The sequence below is a fragment of the Setaria italica genome, chromosome I (assembly GCF_000263155.2).
Source record: "Setaria italica strain Yugu1 chromosome I, Setaria_italica_v2.0, whole genome shotgun sequence".
NCBI lineage: Eukaryota > Viridiplantae > Streptophyta > Magnoliopsida > Poales > Poaceae > Setaria > Setaria italica.
In genome coordinates, this window is record NC_028450.1 from 38,392,364 (window position 1) to 38,409,468 (window position 17,105).

At 46.4% G+C, this 17,105-nt stretch overlaps 1 protein-coding gene and 2 pseudogenes across 1 annotated transcript in view; 1 reads left to right on the forward strand and 2 right to left on the reverse strand.

The window, feature by feature from the left end:
* LOC101784901 (DIS3-like exonuclease 2) overlaps positions 1-2,910 on the reverse strand; it is a 5,360-nt gene extending 2,450 nt beyond the window's left edge. The window contains exons 1-4 of the mRNA XM_004953900.3: positions 2,216-2,910; positions 2,074-2,127; positions 1,930-1,995; positions 18-1,040 (exon numbers count right to left, since the gene is read on the reverse strand). Of these exons, the coding sequence (XP_004953957.1) occupies positions 18-1,040; positions 1,930-1,995; positions 2,074-2,127; positions 2,216-2,632 (1,560 nt within the window). The 5' untranslated portion in view covers positions 2,633-2,910. The remainder of the gene's footprint in view (positions 1-17; positions 1,041-1,929; positions 1,996-2,073; positions 2,128-2,215) is intronic.
* A 186-nt stretch (positions 2,911-3,096) lies between these two features.
* On the forward strand, positions 3,097-5,101 carry LOC101769262 (annotated as a pseudogene).
* A 6,195-nt stretch (positions 5,102-11,296) lies between these two features.
* On the reverse strand, positions 11,297-13,587 carry LOC101769665 (annotated as a pseudogene).
* Positions 13,588-17,105: the final 3,518 nt, after the last annotated feature.

A 17,105-nucleotide genomic window follows, 5' to 3' on the forward strand; every position in this document is an offset into this window, starting at 1 on the left:
GAGCTTCAGCATCTAACGCCAGTCTCTGGATGGACAAAGTAAGAAACATCTGCAATGTGAACCCCAATACGGACAGTTCCTCCTGATAGTATCTCAATTGATATAGCATCATCAAGATCCGATGCAGTAGGAGGGTCTATTGTAAAAGTCAAGACCTTCCTCAAATCTTTTCTTGCTTCAAGTTCTTTCTGAGGAATCTGCCAACAATTGTCAGGAAGGCATGCCAACGACTCAGGGGAAAACTCAGCATCAGATATAGCATTCTCAAATAATATAGCATCCATGTGTGTTTTAACATGTCCACCCTTCCCCAAGAACCGTACAACATGTGCATAGGGATAGAGACTTTCCTCATCCCATTCATCCAGTCGTGCAGCAACCAGTTCCTTCTCTATAGCTGCATCACCTTCTCTTAGGTTCTGCCGGACACTATCCGGCAAAGTGCTAACTTTAACAACCATCTGGGGGAATTTGGGGTCAGTAGGCAAGAGATGAATCAAGCCTGTAACAACCGATTGTGCTCTGTTGTTCATCATCCTTACACCCATCTGATTTTTCTGCTGCTCTCCACCAGGGAACTCTGGAAAAGAAGCAAGGAAACCTACAATGGCGTCACGGCGTGGGGACTTCTTCATGACTGATAATACTTTCCCGGTAGGACGTCTACCTGGGTGAGTTTGTATCATGGCGCAGATCCTTTGTAATGCTCTTGCATCCTCACTCTTTCCACCATTCAAGTCTCTCTCGTTACTTTCAAGGACAGTAGCATTCCCATTTTCACACTTAACAGCTTGACTAAAACCACTGTTCTTGTGATGGAGATGCATCCTGTCCAAACCAGGTACGCCATTACTGCAATTTTCAAACCTGCAGCCGGCATCTGCTTGTCCTTTCTTCCGACTATGATACCCATTTGTTTCACCAATCTCACGGACCCCAGAATCTCCTCCTATCGCAGGGTTGCATGCAACGTTCGGTCCTTTCATTCTAGTCCAGTGAACAACAGGATCCAGTGTGATAGCAACAAGATCACCTTCAACCTGCAATGTAGTTCATGAGATAAATGATACGGCGTAACTTGTATAGGTTCATAAATTCGCCAAGCATAGATAAATAGGCACAGCTAGAGAGCAGAATTGTATAGCAACTGCAAACAAGCAGAACCTGACCACTTGTAAAAAACTATATGACAACACATCAGGATGAGACATATACATATCACTAAAATGTGTACAGTATTAGTTGTTTCTATAGGTCGCATAATCTTTGATAGGACTATTGGTAAAGAAACAGATAAGACTCTTGCATGCAACACCAAAGATAAACTTAACCGCAGGAAAGGGTGAAAAAGAGCAAACCATCTGCAACAGAACACTTTAAAACCCAACAGAATGATCATAAGACAAAACCCATCTGCAAAAGCTATTGTGTAATCCACAAACTTAGAAATTAAGATGGTCACATGTTATTCCAAGAGAATGCCATTCAGTTGCTGGTTGCAGTCCTGACTAAGTACAACATGAAAGCACATTAAGAGCATAAAAAGGTAGTGCATGCTTCATTCAATTGTGCAGGGAGCAAGCTGGCCATATGTTATGTGCCTACTGTGTAGAAGTCACGAGTTATTATCAGTACAAATAGAGAAACCCATTCTATGACACGACAAAAACTCAACAGTTGGCGATGCTAGATCACAGGAAGGAAAGGCACAACAGCTCCGTACTGAATTTTGTCCTGAGTCAAATTTAGCGCCAAATTTGACATGTTTTTTTTTTATTCCTCCTGATATGGTAACCAGTTAACAGAAACACGAGCTTGGCGTGACATACTGCCTTTGCATTATCAATTATCCACTAACATTTCCTTATGGGGGGTGCCTTTGTAATGCAACTAATCATTAGCGCATCATGCATGCAGAGGTGTACATACCGCTCGGTTTTGCGCCAACCCTGTAATGAGAATATCCACCGGGATGCCATCAATTGTGCAGTACGCCTGCAAAATTCAAACGTTACCGCGCAGTTGCAAGGGAACAGTAGAATATTAGCAATCAGACCACAGAGCCATGCTTGCCTCATTTCTGTTGTGCGCATTCACCCGGAACTTCCCCACGAACGCATACCCTCTCTGCATAGAAGATGAACCAAATCAGTGTGTCAGCTCACGCGAAATCACGACCAGTAAGCTGCAAACCTCCCATGGCACCAGCAAATACCTTGACGGCCTCCTCCACGGTCCCCTCAGGCCAGTGAGGCTGGAAGTAGCGCCTCCCCGGAGCTCCCCCTCCCGCCCTCCCCGCCAGCGTCTCCGCGGGCCTCGGCATGGGCAGCAGGGGGCAGGACTGGCTCGTCCCCGCCGCGGTCGCCTCCGCCTCGGCGTCGACACGGGCGCCGCCGCCCACGTGCATGGGCGGCATCGATCTGACCGACCACGGCCCCGCCGCGTCCGCGTGCGTGCCCTGCGGCGCGGCGACCGGCGTCGCCGCGCCCGCCTGCTTGGAGCGCCGCGTGGGGCGGCGGCGGTTCTTCCTCTTCTCCTTCTCGGCTTCCTCGGCCGCGGAAGCCGCTGCCGCAGGCGGCGGCGGCGGTGCGGGGATGGGCACCGCAGCTGTGTGCTCTCCGGTGGCCCTCATGATGTGCGGCCTCCCTCTCCCTCTCTCGCTCTATCTCTCCTCGAAGGAAACGCGGCGAGGGAACCCTAGATCTGGCGGGGGCGCCCTCCGCTTCGTCGCTCTCCTCGTCGACACCGATGGGGGGAAAAAACGAGGTGTCGGGGCGCGGGGAGAGGAGAAGGGGACTGGAAGGAAGGGATAGAAGAGAGAGGAGGGGCCAGGAGGAGGATGACGAGGAGGGGGGAGGGAGATGTGTTGCTTCGCGAAGCGGATGTGGGGTGGTGGCGCTAGTATAATCGAGGGCGGCCTTGGTATATTGCTGTGGCTTGCGGAGGGAGGAGTACGTGTTGGCATCGGCGCTTGCGGCTTTGCTTGCGGGGCGAGGACGGCAGCGGGGTCGGGGGTGGTCGGCGGCGGGTAGGGTTGCCCGCGCGCCGACTTGCCTCGCTTTCCGCCTTTTCCAAGGACCCGTCGCTTTCGCCCCCATGGGCTTCAGGCAGCGCCCGTGCGGCCGTGCACGCCACCTTCGAGATCGTACCGTATCACTACCGATATTGTACTTTTAAGTCAGTTTCTGTAGGAGTTTTATGAAAAAATTTATAAGCATTAATTTTCATGTTATATTATCAATTTTGCTAATTTGGTAAGATATTTATGCCGAGAGAATGATGAGTTTCATCATACGTAAGAGGAGTTTTATCCCATAACAATCAACAGACACAGTTAGCTAGTTTCCAATCTTGCGAACCGTGTGATGAAACTGTGCAGTGAGACTAGTCTTATTATATGAATGAAGCTTATAAAAATTTGGCATAAGCACCTTCTAAACTCTACTCTTCAAGTTTCCTTTTTTTATATTGTGTAGCCTTTTGTTGCCATACTACATTATTTTTCGCATTTTTTATACAAAATTGTTGTTGACGCGTATTCTTTATTTTCTTGAGCGCGTTTGATGGACAAGCAAATTTACATATTGGCGATATGATATAGTTGGTGTACAATGTGTAGTTGTTTAAGATATTCCTAATTATACTAGTTATGGCGTAATAATATCTTGTTGTTCCTCAACCTTATTCATTTGCTGTCTTTTGTGTCCTACAATTAAGATTGAGGGAGCTACATGTGCTGGATTTTAGCAAGGGAGCATTCCTGATGCATTGTCCAGGAGAATTTGGAGGTTCTTGACCTCTCATCCAATAATCTCAGTGGGCCAATCCCATCGTCCCTGACAGTGCTCACCTTCTTATCAAAGTTCAGTGTGGCTCACAATCACCTGGTGGGACTGATCCCAAATGGAGGGCACTTCTTCACCTTCTCCAACTTAAGTTTTGAGGGTAACCCTGGTTTGTGCAGGTCGAGTTCTTGCAACCTAAATCTGCCTCTGGAAACTCCTAATGACAAGGAGATACAACCTGCATCAAGTACCAGGAATAAGAAAAACAAAATACTAGGGGCCGCAATCTGCATCGGACTGACCCCCCTTGCAATGTTTTTAGCTGTCATTTTAGCGAACATGTCAAAGAGGGACGTCAGCGCTATTGATTATGAAGATACTAATGGCTTCTGTCATGAAATGTATGATTCCTACTCAAAGCCGGTGTTCTTTCAGAATTCTGCAGTGAAGGAGCTAACTGTCAGCGACCTCATCAGATCAAGAAACAACTTCGATCATGCCAACATAATAGGATGTGGCGGATTTGATCTGGTGTACGAGGCCTATCTCCCTGATGGACCAAAGGCAGCAGTGAAGAGGCTCTCTGGTGACTATGGGTAGATGGAAAGAGAGTTTCATGATGAGGTGGAAGCACTGTCACAAGCCCAACACAAAAACCTTGTAACCCTCAGAGGGTACTGCCGCTATGAAAATGATAGGCTGCTGATCTACTCTTACATGGAGAATGATAGCCTGGACTACTGGCTGCAGGAGAGGTCAAATGGTGGTTACATGCTGAAATGGGAGTCAAGGCTCCGAATTGCTCAGGGTTCAGCCAAAGAGCTGGCTTACTTGCACAAGGTTTGCGAGCCCAACATTATCCACAGAGATGTAAAGTCCAGTAATATTCTTCTGAATGAAAATTTCGATGCACGCCTGGCTGATTTCGAGCTTGCACGACTAATATAGCCCTATGACACTCATGTGACTACCGATCTAGTAGGTACCTTAGGGTACATACCACCAGAGTATAGCTAATCGGTGATTGCCACACCAAAGGAGATGTCTTCAGCTTTGGTGTAGTCTTGCTTGAACTGCTCACTGGCAAACGCCCTGTGGATGCGTCCAAGTCTAAGGGATCCGGGGACTTGATCCCTTGGGTTCTTCAGATGAAGTCTGAAACGAAGGAAGAGCAGATTTTCGACAGACTGATATGGAGCAAAGCGCATAAGAAGCAACTGCTGCTGGTCCTTGAGATTGCGTGCAAGTGCATTAGCACTGATCCTTGGCAGAGGCCATCAATTGAACAAGTTGTCAGTTGTCTTGATAGTGTGTGATCATTATTAATACGGTGTTGATTGCTGGTTTCTTCATTTTCGATCAAAGGCTAGGACTAGGAGTATTGACATGAGAGATAAACAGAGTAGAAAAGCAATCGCAGAAAATTTGGATAATGCAGATGCAGGCTATCCGGTGTATATAGGTGTAGTGCCATCACATTAGCGAACCAGAAAGTAACTTGGGTCTTGTTTTATTTCAGTACCACAGTGTTCTCTAAAAATATAAATCCCCATATCAATGTTCTTGCAGCCTCTCTTCAAAAAAAAGCAATATTTATGTGTCATGTTTTCTGAGCTTATGTGCCTTTGAAATAGTTTCCCCTGTGATCACTGAATTTCAGAATAGTAATGTAATTTAGGGGACAGAGAAGGAACATATGTGCTATGGCACACTTCTTAGGAAATAGAATCTGTGCAATGTTGATAACTGTGGTGGAACATTCAGATAATGAGGGAGTATGGACAACGTGGTGGAGTCTTTCAGATGAAAAATCATTTTTTTTCCAAAGGTAAATATACCACTTCACAAGTCGCCATTTGCACCGAGAGATATAGAAAAATGTTGTGCTGCCATACCCTGCTTCAGATACATTCGGTCATGATGCTACTTTTCTTACTGTTGTTTAAGTTAGTAACCCAACCTTGCACTTTTTGCACAAAGACATTCTTCTACTCCTAGTGTGGTCTTTATCAAACTTTGGAAACTAGATGGTTAACGTTAACGTCTATTGATGTTACAGCTACTGGGATGTTTTTTTTTACTGCTTCTAGCTTTGCCCACTCCAAAATCTGAAGAATAGTGTTTAGCAGTTTCTGAAGAATAGCTTTGTCCACTCCAAAATTTGATCAAGCCTATATATATGCTTGAGAAGGCAGGTGAAGAGACTGGTAGGCCACAAAGAGATGTGGCTGATCCACAGTGGGTATGCTCGTGTTAATATATCTTAAGAGTAAATTGCACACACCATACAACAACTTATAAGTAACAATATATTATTTGCTGCCGGTTTAAAATGACCAGTTGTTATTCTAATTTCTGCTGTATTGCTTGATCAAATTTGTTTGTTTTTGCTTGCTGATCAGTAAGCTTATAAGTTCGTTTTATGAAAATATAAGCTAAGAAGCAAGACACAAGCCAATCACATATACATAAAACAAGTTGTACAAGCACACGAGCACATTATTAAATAATAACGATAAACTGGCACCGACTGTTTATAGGAAAGGATTAACCATCCAAGAGGCGAGAGAGTGCCAAAAAAGGCGCATTATTGTAATTCTACCTACCATCTAAGCCGCTACGACTTTGTTCCCGTAGCTCCTTGCTTCCCATAGGCGCGAACAAGGCAGACCCAAAAGGCAAGGATGGTAGCAATGAGGGCGCTTTGAAGGCAAGCCCAGGTGATGAGTACCCACGGCTGGTCAATAAATAACATCGAGAAGCCAGAGGTCAAGGCAATAACAAGGCCAATCCCCTTGTAACCGACATTGAAGAGAGCTTCCCGCGCCGCGAAGGGTGCCTCCGGCAAGAAGAGGGTGATGTGCCCCATGGCCAAAAAAAACCACTGCTGGGTAGACGCCGGTCAACATGATAATGGGCAGCCACCATGGGAAGCCGCTCCAGAAGGATTTGCAATACACGATGTTGGCTGCACCTGCTGTACCGAAGATGAAAATAGGTGGCATGCAGACGACCGTTATCCACTCAACACCACGACACATGTTCATCTTCTTGTTCCTTTCCCCAATCGTCAATGCTGACGACATTGATGACGCTATTACCCACTGAAAAGCACGGGGTATATTGTTGTCCATCTTGAACTTCAATTCCTGACTGGTGGACTTGATTCCAGTTAGCAGGTGCCTCTCTCATCGGCACAAAGCAACTCTTCAAAAATAAGATGTGATATATCCTTAAAAAATAGAAGCATAGTCTAACATCAGTTCCTATCACATAAGAATAGTCGTCCAAAAAAACCATAAAGAATATTGTACACACATGTATAATATCAACCAAAACTGCTACACTCTTCCCTTTCTGAAAGATGTTGTCCGTCACCAAACAAGAACACTACAGCCGCCTCGCTCACCCCTCTGCTAGAACATGGTAGGGGAGGAGGACGCACCTTATGTGTTGGCCGACTTGCCGCGTCGAGGAGGAACCGAGGAAGGGGATTAGGGGGCGGAGATGGAGGCACTGCGGTGAAGAGTTGGGGCGAGTTGTGACGGGATGGACCGGAAGGCTAAAGGGCATTTATGGAGGAGAGGCAAGAAGAGAGATGGCCTGGCAAAAAGGACTATTGGTTGGGCTGCTTCCGACCCAATAGTGCCTCTCATGGGCTACAATGGATGGGCAGTCAAATGTGAACGGGAGAGGCAATACGGTTTTTCTATACGGATTACGAAGCTGCTAGCGCCCGAATCCGCCGTCGGACGGTTTAACTACCCTATCTGGAAGCGGTAAAACATCGGACGGTGGTATGGTAACGTTACTTGCTTAATAACCTGTTTAATAAACCGAACCGAATGTATCTTCTCAGTTCTCACGCTATATTTGAATTGAGTCCCAGCTCCAGGGAAACCAAGATTATCACCAGACCTTGTAACCAGTTCTGATCCTTCCTAGTCCATCTAATTCTAATTTTCTATGGGAGCTGATTCTCGAAAAGAAGTGATTACATGGCTGAAAGTAAATCTCTACTTTGATTCTCTAGCATAAACTCTGAAAGTTAGGATGGAGAATCACTTCATAGAATCAGGAGAAGCCACATTTTCCAGCTCCCAGCCTCTTAGTTCTTTTCACAGAATCAGCAGAGAATCACTTCTCTTAGAAAAAGTATTTGGCAGAGCTCCTGCTGGATTCAATAGAGAATCAACTCTGTGAGCTCTGCCAAATAGGGACTTAGGGTCTGTTTAGTAGAGTTCCATCTGATTCTAGGAGCTGATTCACTGAGAAAAATGATTCCGTAACTAAAAGTGATTCTCTTTTATTCTCTAGCATAAACTCTTAAAATTAAGGTAGAGAATCACTTCACAGTATCAAGAGAAACTACTTTTTTTAGCTCCCATCCTTTTAGTTCATTTCAGAGAATCACTTCACCGAATCAACAGAGAATCACTTCTCTTTGAAAAACTATTTGGCAGAGCTCCTGCTGGATTCAGCCGAGAATAAGCTCTGGGAGCTCTGCCAAACGCACCCTTACACTCAACCAAGCTTTGGGTGAGTGACATTGTTTTACCAAACTGGAGTTGCAGTCAAGAGAGAAACACAATCAAATAATCAGTTGCCTTATAGCATCTTAAACCACTCTAACTTAATAAACATCACTCTCTAACTTAGAGACATCAGTGCTAACTAAAAACATAAACTCTTTCACATCTTAGTGGGTTACAGCCATGAGTAGGAACATTCCACCTGCTGAATTGATTTCAAACTAAAATTAGATTGAGAGGATGCAGTTACCTCCAAACCTTCCTCCCAAAATCCAGAACCTTCTGAACACATTTTTGGATCAGTTTGTTCTGAGGAAGAGAAAGAGAAATAGGAGGTTGTGGCATATCACTGATAGTGCAGAGACTGTCAAATGAAAGAAGACCAGTGATTCCTCTCACCACTAATCAGTTATGCACGAGGTGATACACCACCAGTACTGACTCCTCTCACTACAAATCCAAATCAAATAAGGAATATGAAAATGCAGTGGCAATCCAAAAATGAAACCCATGTACAATCCAGAACTCCACTTCGACATCAGGAAACAAGAAATCATAGCCTCCTTTTTTTGATATGCTGCTAGCATAAACAAGTGATTGCCTGACTAAAACAAAGCACTAACAGATGTGACCAAACAAAAAAGCAGCAAAGCTCCAACCTGGATGAAGAGAAAGGTGTTGGCGACGAAGCTGCTGGGAAATCCAGCCTTCTCTACATCTTCTCACGTCACCACCGGGGTTTGCCACCAGCCACGCCGCTCCACCGCCACTGAGATCCCCACTGCGGCCAAAAAAATGAAGTTAAACAGCACCAACACAAGGAGACGAAGAAGCAGATAAACTCACCACTGGTTCGATGGGCTTGATGGAGAGAGGGAGTTCCCGAGGAATACGCCGGCAAACCAGGAGCCCTCGGAGACGAGGCAGCACCGGCGGGTGGCCAAAGAGTGCGGGAGATGGGGGAAGGCGGCGTGGGAGTAGGCGAGCGCTGCGAGATGGAGGAACATCAGCGTCACCGCGAGAAATTTGAATCCAGGGGTGGAGGCAAGCAGCTGCAAGCGGCAAGACCAGAGGAGGAGCTGATCGCGGCAATCGGAGTCGGAGGAGGTTCACGCTTTGGTACTCTGCGTTCAGGGCGAAGGCGGTGCAGGAGTCGGCGCGCATAGGGTGCGATTGGATGGCTGCATTTGCCCTCGTCCAGGATCGCTGGATGTAGCTTGCGGGTGATTGGGGGCGCGTTTGGTTCGTTTCCCTCGGTAGCCTGGCTCGTATCTGGTATCCAGGCTAAGCCGGGACAGGCTGATTGCATGCAGGTGGTTAGGGTGCGTTTGGTTTACTGGGGAGCACAGCCTAGCTCGTACGCTGCATGCAGGCTCGCAGTGGCCTGGCTGGCTCAGTAATAGGTCCATTTTATTGGTTAGCGTATGCAAGCAGCCAGGCCAGCTACTAATCTTGTTCGGTTGCCTGTACGCTCCACACAAAAGTAGATTTTTGTGTCTGCACGCTCTCCCATGTGTTCACTCACGCACTCGCACCGGCCTGGCTCCGGAGAAATGGAATTCGTTCTCGTTTCTCTGGAGCCTGGCTCACTATCCCCGATTGCATGCAGCAGGCCTGGCCTCGCTCCCAGTGCAGGCAACCAATCGTTGGAACCGTGCATCTGCCGACCCTGGCTGAAGCTCCTACAGCCAACCAAACGCGTCCTTATTGTTTGGTTACCTGCTTGAAAACAGACATGATGAGTAGAGCACATGTTTGGTTGCATGTATGAGCTACAAACTGGGAAACAGAGAAGAAAAGGCAGGTGTTTGGTTGGCTGCATGTACGAGAGTTTGAATACCTCAATATTGAATTTGGTGAGGTTACCACCGCTCAGTTTTTAGGCCAGCTGCTCATACAACAGGTTCATACCAATGGTCCTCATACCACGTCTCAATATTACAACAAAGTATTATACAAACTTGTACAATAAAACTAGGATAATAATAAACTGAACAATGATAGTGACATTTTTGGTTGATGTGCTTGTTTTGTTCAGTTCTTTGACACCCTTGAACTTAGCAGGGCCTTGATCAACATGTTGATTGTGATAGGCAGCCCAAGCTTCTTCTTCAGTCTTGTACCCTTTGAAACAGGCTCCCTTGAAGCCATTGACTTGTTCATGGCAATCCCTCCAGGTGGAGAAGATGCCAGTTTTGCGCCCATAGAACACAACATACCAAGTCATAATTGAAGTACTAGATTAGTTACAATGCAGCAATACAATGTGTGAGTTGTAAAAAAGAATCAAGTATGAATGTAAACAAATATTTGTAGTTGTGCTCAGCATGCATGAATCAATCAAGACATCATAATAGGCAATGGAGTTGTGCTTAGCTCATGCACAAATGAATAAGGTCATCATAAAGGCAATGGATTTGTACTCAGATCATGCATGAATGAATAAGGGCTTCATAGGCAATGTAACTGACTGAATCAACAGAAGGTAATGGATGAATGTTCATGAAATAAATCCATGGCCATAACTGCAACCATGACCAAGTATCCATGACATCATAGGCAATGTAACTGACTGATCAAATACATCATCACAGAGCTAATGCATGTGCTACTAGCACCTTAACCCACAACCACAGTTTGTGCCTCTCTCAGACCACAACCTAACCATACTAACCAGCCATAAGGTAAGTACCTACAGAGACAAGCATGCTGCCTCAAACTAAAAGAAATGAAGCATAGTGTTGGAAGCTCCAGTCAGCTCTATCCTGCACAAAAGAAGTCACTAAACAAAAGGAGGAAGCAGCAAGATGGTAGCTTCACTCCACAAAAGACAGATCAGTCAGCAAGCATGTAGATAGATCTACATGTAGTAATTCTTGGCAAGCCATGTCCTTAGCCAAAGGACACGATGGTTCTCAATCATGTTGACAAAAGTATCACCCTGAGCCTTGTTGTCAACTAAATGGAAGAAAGCACATATCAGAGCCTCCTACTGAACCCTAGCATGTACATCACTGCACTATACAGATCAGGGTTCAACACCTCAACCTTGGTCTCATGGATAGCAGAAGCAACATCCCTCACTGCCTCAGTCATACTGGTCATCACCACATGATCCTCCTCAGTGAGGACAAACCTCTTTCTCTTGTTGCTAGGAATAGAACCACTAGTGACCTCCTTTGTATCCTTGGGTGCTTCTCCAAAGACCTTAGCAACATCATCAATGCACTTGGCTGCCTTCTCCTCATCATATGGTTCAGTCTTGATTGAGCCATCTGTAAAGTTAGACGGGCTACCTAGAGCCTTATTAGAACCCATAGCATACTTGCCAGTGGCCAAACCATTTCCAAAAATGATCACCATCTCCTTGTAGTTCTATGTGTTTGTTCAAAAACTCAGCGTCCTTAGGGTGTGCGTAATTTTAGTGTGTATGATCAGTTAGAAATAAAACTAAAAGATCAGGATAAAAATAAGGTAAGAAAGATCTAGGCATCCCACACACCTTGATGTGTCCCTTATAGTGCTCCTCATCAAGGCTGATCATGCACGTCTCGTCAACTCAGAGGGCACCACTGAGTTCCCTAAGCTTGGACACCCTCATCCATATCTGTCTCCATTTCCTTAAGTGGTTATACACTTGAGTACCAATCACTTCATTGCCACTAAACTCCTGCAAGTACTTGACAACTTGGTTTAGGTGCACCTCCTTGAAGCCCTTGTGTGTTCTAACACCACTTTCAATCAGCTGGAACATACGGCGTAGGACAAAGGAAGATATAGCACTAGTCCAGCGCATAGCACCCCTAGGGCGCTGCTCAGCACCAGCCTGCACTTGCTGACCGTCCTCACCGACCTGGACAACCTCACCAGCCACTGCCAGATCAATCCTACCAACCTCCTCAGCCATCCCTAATCAAGTCAGTCATACATTGCACCAGTTTCAGATTAACAAAATGAAATGCATGCTTAACATCATTGCACAAACCCATTACCATATGATCAGACAAAATAGAATTTAATTCATGCGTGTTTATCATCATTGCACTAATTCATGCATGTTTATCATTGCACATGTACTTAGCCTCAGTGAAGTTAAAAGAAATAGAGGAATAAATTATCATTGCACATGTACTTAGCCTCAGTGAAGTTAAAAGGAATAGAGGAATAAATTATCATTGCACATGTACTTAGCCTCAGTGAAGTTAAAAGGAATAGAGGATGAAATAATCATTACACATGTCCATAGCCTCAGTTTGGTTATTCATACAACAAATTATTACATCATCATTACACAAGTGCATAGGCTCAGCTAACAGAACAACAGTTGATCATTGCACACAAAACAACAAGCTCTACACATAAGAGGTGCCTCTATTGTTCCACATATCATTTGCAATTTCATTCTTTCTAGTACCCCAAGCTACATTGTCATCTGTCTGAGTACCATCAGCAGGTGCAGTACTACTAGAATTATGTTCCCATGTTGCTTCATCAGGAAAAACCTCATCTTGACCATGGCCAACTATCTAATTATGAAGAATACAATATGCAAGAACTAATTTGACTTGTGTCTTGAATGGGTGGTAGGGCTTATTGTCTAGAATACAGAATTGATTCTTTAAAGTCCCAAATGCCCTCTCAACTGTGACCCTTAGGCTTGAATGCCTCAAGTTGAACAACTCTTTCTTATTGGTAGGATAATTTCTTCCACCATATTCTTTCAAGTGGTATCTAGTGCCTTGGTAAGGGGGCACAAATCCAGGACGACATGCATAGCCAGCGTCCACTAGGTAGAATTTACCTAAACAATTAATTAGGTAGCCAAGAATCAGTTGTTGTGGTTATGTGAAATTCCATTTGTGGTTTGTTTAAAAATTTCTGTTACAAGTACCTGGAGGAACCCTTAACCCATCATCCCTCTCTAGAGCATCATCTAGAATGAGGGCATCATGTGGAGATCCCTCCCATCCAGCTAGCACATAGGTGAACCTCAGATCAAAGTCAACTGCAGCAAGCACATTTTGAGTAGGATAGTGCTTCCTACCCCTGAATGCTGCAGATATCTTTGCTGGTACTCTAGCATGAACATGAGTACCATCTATTGCACCAATACAGTCCTACATTATAGCAAGACTTGTGATTAAAGTTTGGTCAGAACTGCAGTTAGGTAGAGTTAAACCTTAGATTCATTTAATTACCTTAAAATAAGGATACCACCTTGGGCTTGTTCTGATTTTAAGTGTTGTCTCAGTTGATGGTGGCCTTATCATCTCTCCCCTAAGCTCACCAATAGCATACAAGACCTCTCTGAAATACCTACTGATTGTTTCCATGGACCTCCTAAATGTTTGGTAGATTACTCTAAATCTCTAGTTGTGTCCCACAACATGGAGAAACATTGCTACTTGTTCCTCCACAGTACTGTTTATTATGTCTCTTAGCAAGTTTTTGTCCTTAAGCAGGTTACACAGGTTGAAAAAGGGAGCTCTACGCATACACAACATGTTTACACATTGTATGTCATTACAATTAAAATTTTTATTTAGGTTGGCTTGGCGTTCCTCATTCATGGCACTCATTGGGGCATATGAGATCCGAGTCTATGAATTACGTGCCACCCTCAGCCTACTCATGAAGTATGCATAGATGACAGACACAAAAGCAGCAGCTTTTATCACAAGCATGCGTCTCTGCTCGACAGGGTTCATCTATTGCAATTACAAAATGTAAAGCATGTCTCAGTAAAACAATAGATCATTTTCAGCATTCAACAAGTGGGTTAGGAAAAAAATTTGCATCATCGCCTAATGCACAAGTGCTCAGATATAGCTAATTCAGTGTAATAAGAATGCATCATCGGCTAAGAACATGTGCTCAATTTTCATATTTATAAAGTAATAACATCGACCAAGAACATGTGTTCACTTTTGAAAGTAAATAAGCATTTATCATCGGCTAAGAACATGTGCTCTTTATAAAGTAATATCATCGGCTAAAAACATGTGCTCACTTTTGAAAGTAAATAAGCATTCATGATCGGCTAAGAACATGTGCTCAGTTTTCATAGTAAGTAAGCAACCATCATCGGCCAATGACATAGGCTCACTGGAAAAATCGTTACCGCTAGCTCCTTGCAAACAAAGTCGGAGGGCTTTCTAGAGTTCAACAGGTAAGGCAAGATAAAGGCAGATCTGCACATGAGGGAAAGGGATTAGTATCACAACATGGAAGATCCAACCGGTTAAACAAGAGCAGATCGAAACCCTAAAAGAAAAAAACTTGCCTTTTTACCTCCAACGAAATCACTAGCACAGATCGGACCCTACAAATGCTTAAAACATTAGGACCCAAAAAAAACAATGGGGAAAGGGAGCAACACCAGATCTGTGAGGGATTATAGGTTACCTGCTCTCTTTGCCACGAAACCCTGACGAATCGAACCTCAAACGTGCAGAAAATGAAGAGAGGGAGAAGAGAAAGGCCAGCCATCGATTGAATTGAGCCTCAAACACCGTGGATCTGGAGCATGAGGAAGAGAAGATGCATCACCTGCTAGCACCAGTCGGATCTAGACGAGCAGGAAGAGGAAGACACGAGGAAGCGGGAGAGCTCAGAGCGGAGAGCCAAAGGGCGAGTGCGAGGGAGAGAATGGGGAGAGGGGTGGCGGCGGTAAGGATATAACACAGATGGATGGTGCGAAAGGGGTGGCGGTAACCCTAGCTTCCTGCGCGCGTGCCCGCATCTCCCTCCTGCATCCGAAGAGCCAATTTTTCTGGTCACCGAGTGCTCACTCGCATCCCGCACGAGCCATGCTGCCAAGAAACAGAATCCATTTTCGTTTCCCGACAGCCAGGCTTGGGGAGTGGCTTGCACTCCGAGGGCCAGGCCTAGGACCCCATCCAGGCATCCAATCACTCAGAAACTGCATCCCGAGGGCCAGACCGAGGCATATATATAGATGGCCAAACAGACGGCCTGACCCGACCTGGCACGAGCCCGATTAGACCCGGCCTGTTTAGGCCCAGCCTGTTTAGGCACACATAGTAATCATGCCGGGTCGTGCCGGCCCACGTGCCAAAGGAGCAGCCCAGGTCCAGCCTGCTGCCTTCTTAGGCGGGACCCATGGCACGGCACCGGCTCCTTCTTCCCGCGGCACGGCACCGGCGCGGGGAAGCGATGGAGGGAGGCGGAGGGGCCATCGGCGAGATGGCGGCAGAGGGAGGCGGAGGGGTCACCACCCACCGGATCCAGGGGCACGGGGAGGCAAGGTCGCGCGTCGACCGGCCGAGCCGCTGGGGGGCGAGGGAGGCAGCGAAGGCCGCGACGAGCCACCGGCGAGACGGCAGTGGAGGATCTGGGGGTGTCGGTGTTTTAGACCGGCAACCCGCCTAGGGGGTACTCTAGGTGGTCTTTTATGCGGTAAGGGTCGTCGAGAATCAAGGAATCAATGGTGACGCAAGGAACACGATTTAGACAGGTTCGGGCCGCTAGATCGCGTAATACCCTACGTCCTGTATGTTGGTTTGTATTTGATGATCTATAGTTGTCCTCGTGTGTTGAGGTCTGTCCAGGCGTGTTTTGAGAGGGGTCCCTGCCCGCCCTTATATACATGGGAGGGCAGGGTTACAAGTCTGAGTCTTAGTCGGGTACTATTACAGAGTTCTACTCGGTAATGGCCCAAGTAGTTTTCCATAAACATACTTGACTAGTCCGAGTAGGATACGCCCATCCTTGTTCTGATCTTGTCCGAGTACGTCCCTTGGTGCGCCGTCCAAGGCCTACTCGTGGACCTGGGGTGTATGCCCGACAAGCCCCCGAGTACTTTGTAGTCGTGCGTCACAGTCTCGGGCACTGCGGGCACTATCCGAGTAGCTAGTCGTAGAGGTTGCAGACTGAAGTGCTTGAGTACTGTCGCGTGGCTGGAAGGTACTCTTTTTGCTCCTTCGAGTTGTCTCCGTCCCGAGTAATTTTATATGGTAGTGCGATGTCAATCACACTCCATATGGAGTAGCCCCTGAGCCTTAGGTTGAGTCGAAGAGTCAGGCTTAGGGTCAAACCAGCTTTTGTCCATTTTACCCTTGGAGATTTTGGGAAAAAAGAAAAATCTGACCAACGGGTACGGTACCCGCAGCCCCCGAGCACTTGGGCGATCTCTGTCGTTGAAGTGGTCAGCAGTCCGTTGAGAAAAGTAGCCGTTGGGTGTTAAAGGCGATTAATCTGCAATTAATCTTTCCGTTGCGCAACTGACGCGTGGAAACCGGAGCTGGCGGAGATAAAACTGGAAGGTCCCTTTTCAGCTGGTTTTACACCGTACGGTAATCAGATCTGTTTTTCTGCCTCCCCATCTTCTGCTCCACATTTGCCCCGCTGCAAGTGCCGCCGCCACCATTGTCGTCCCCTGAGGGAGATCCGAGGGAGAGTGCCATTTTAGCTTGAAGTTGAGTCCGTCGGATGCACACTAAGAAGATGGGCAAGAAACCTGAGAAGATCCAGGGTAAGGCTCCGACGACGGGCAAGGTAAAATCCAAGAAGGGGAAGGAGCTGGTGCTGCCGGCGTTGAAGGTGGGGCCGACGAACCAGACTGCGCCGCCGCCGCCTGGGGCAACGTGGCAACATTCGGTGATGAAGGAGGAGGTGGTCCAAGCACTAGTCGACGCAAAGCTCCTGCAGCCGAAGGAGATTCTTGAGTGGCGCCCCGCGTTTCCCAATGCGTGGCAATTTGAGGAACATCCAGGCGAGACAGTGATGCTCGCGCATTTTGTGGAAAGGGGGTTGGCAGTGCCCACCT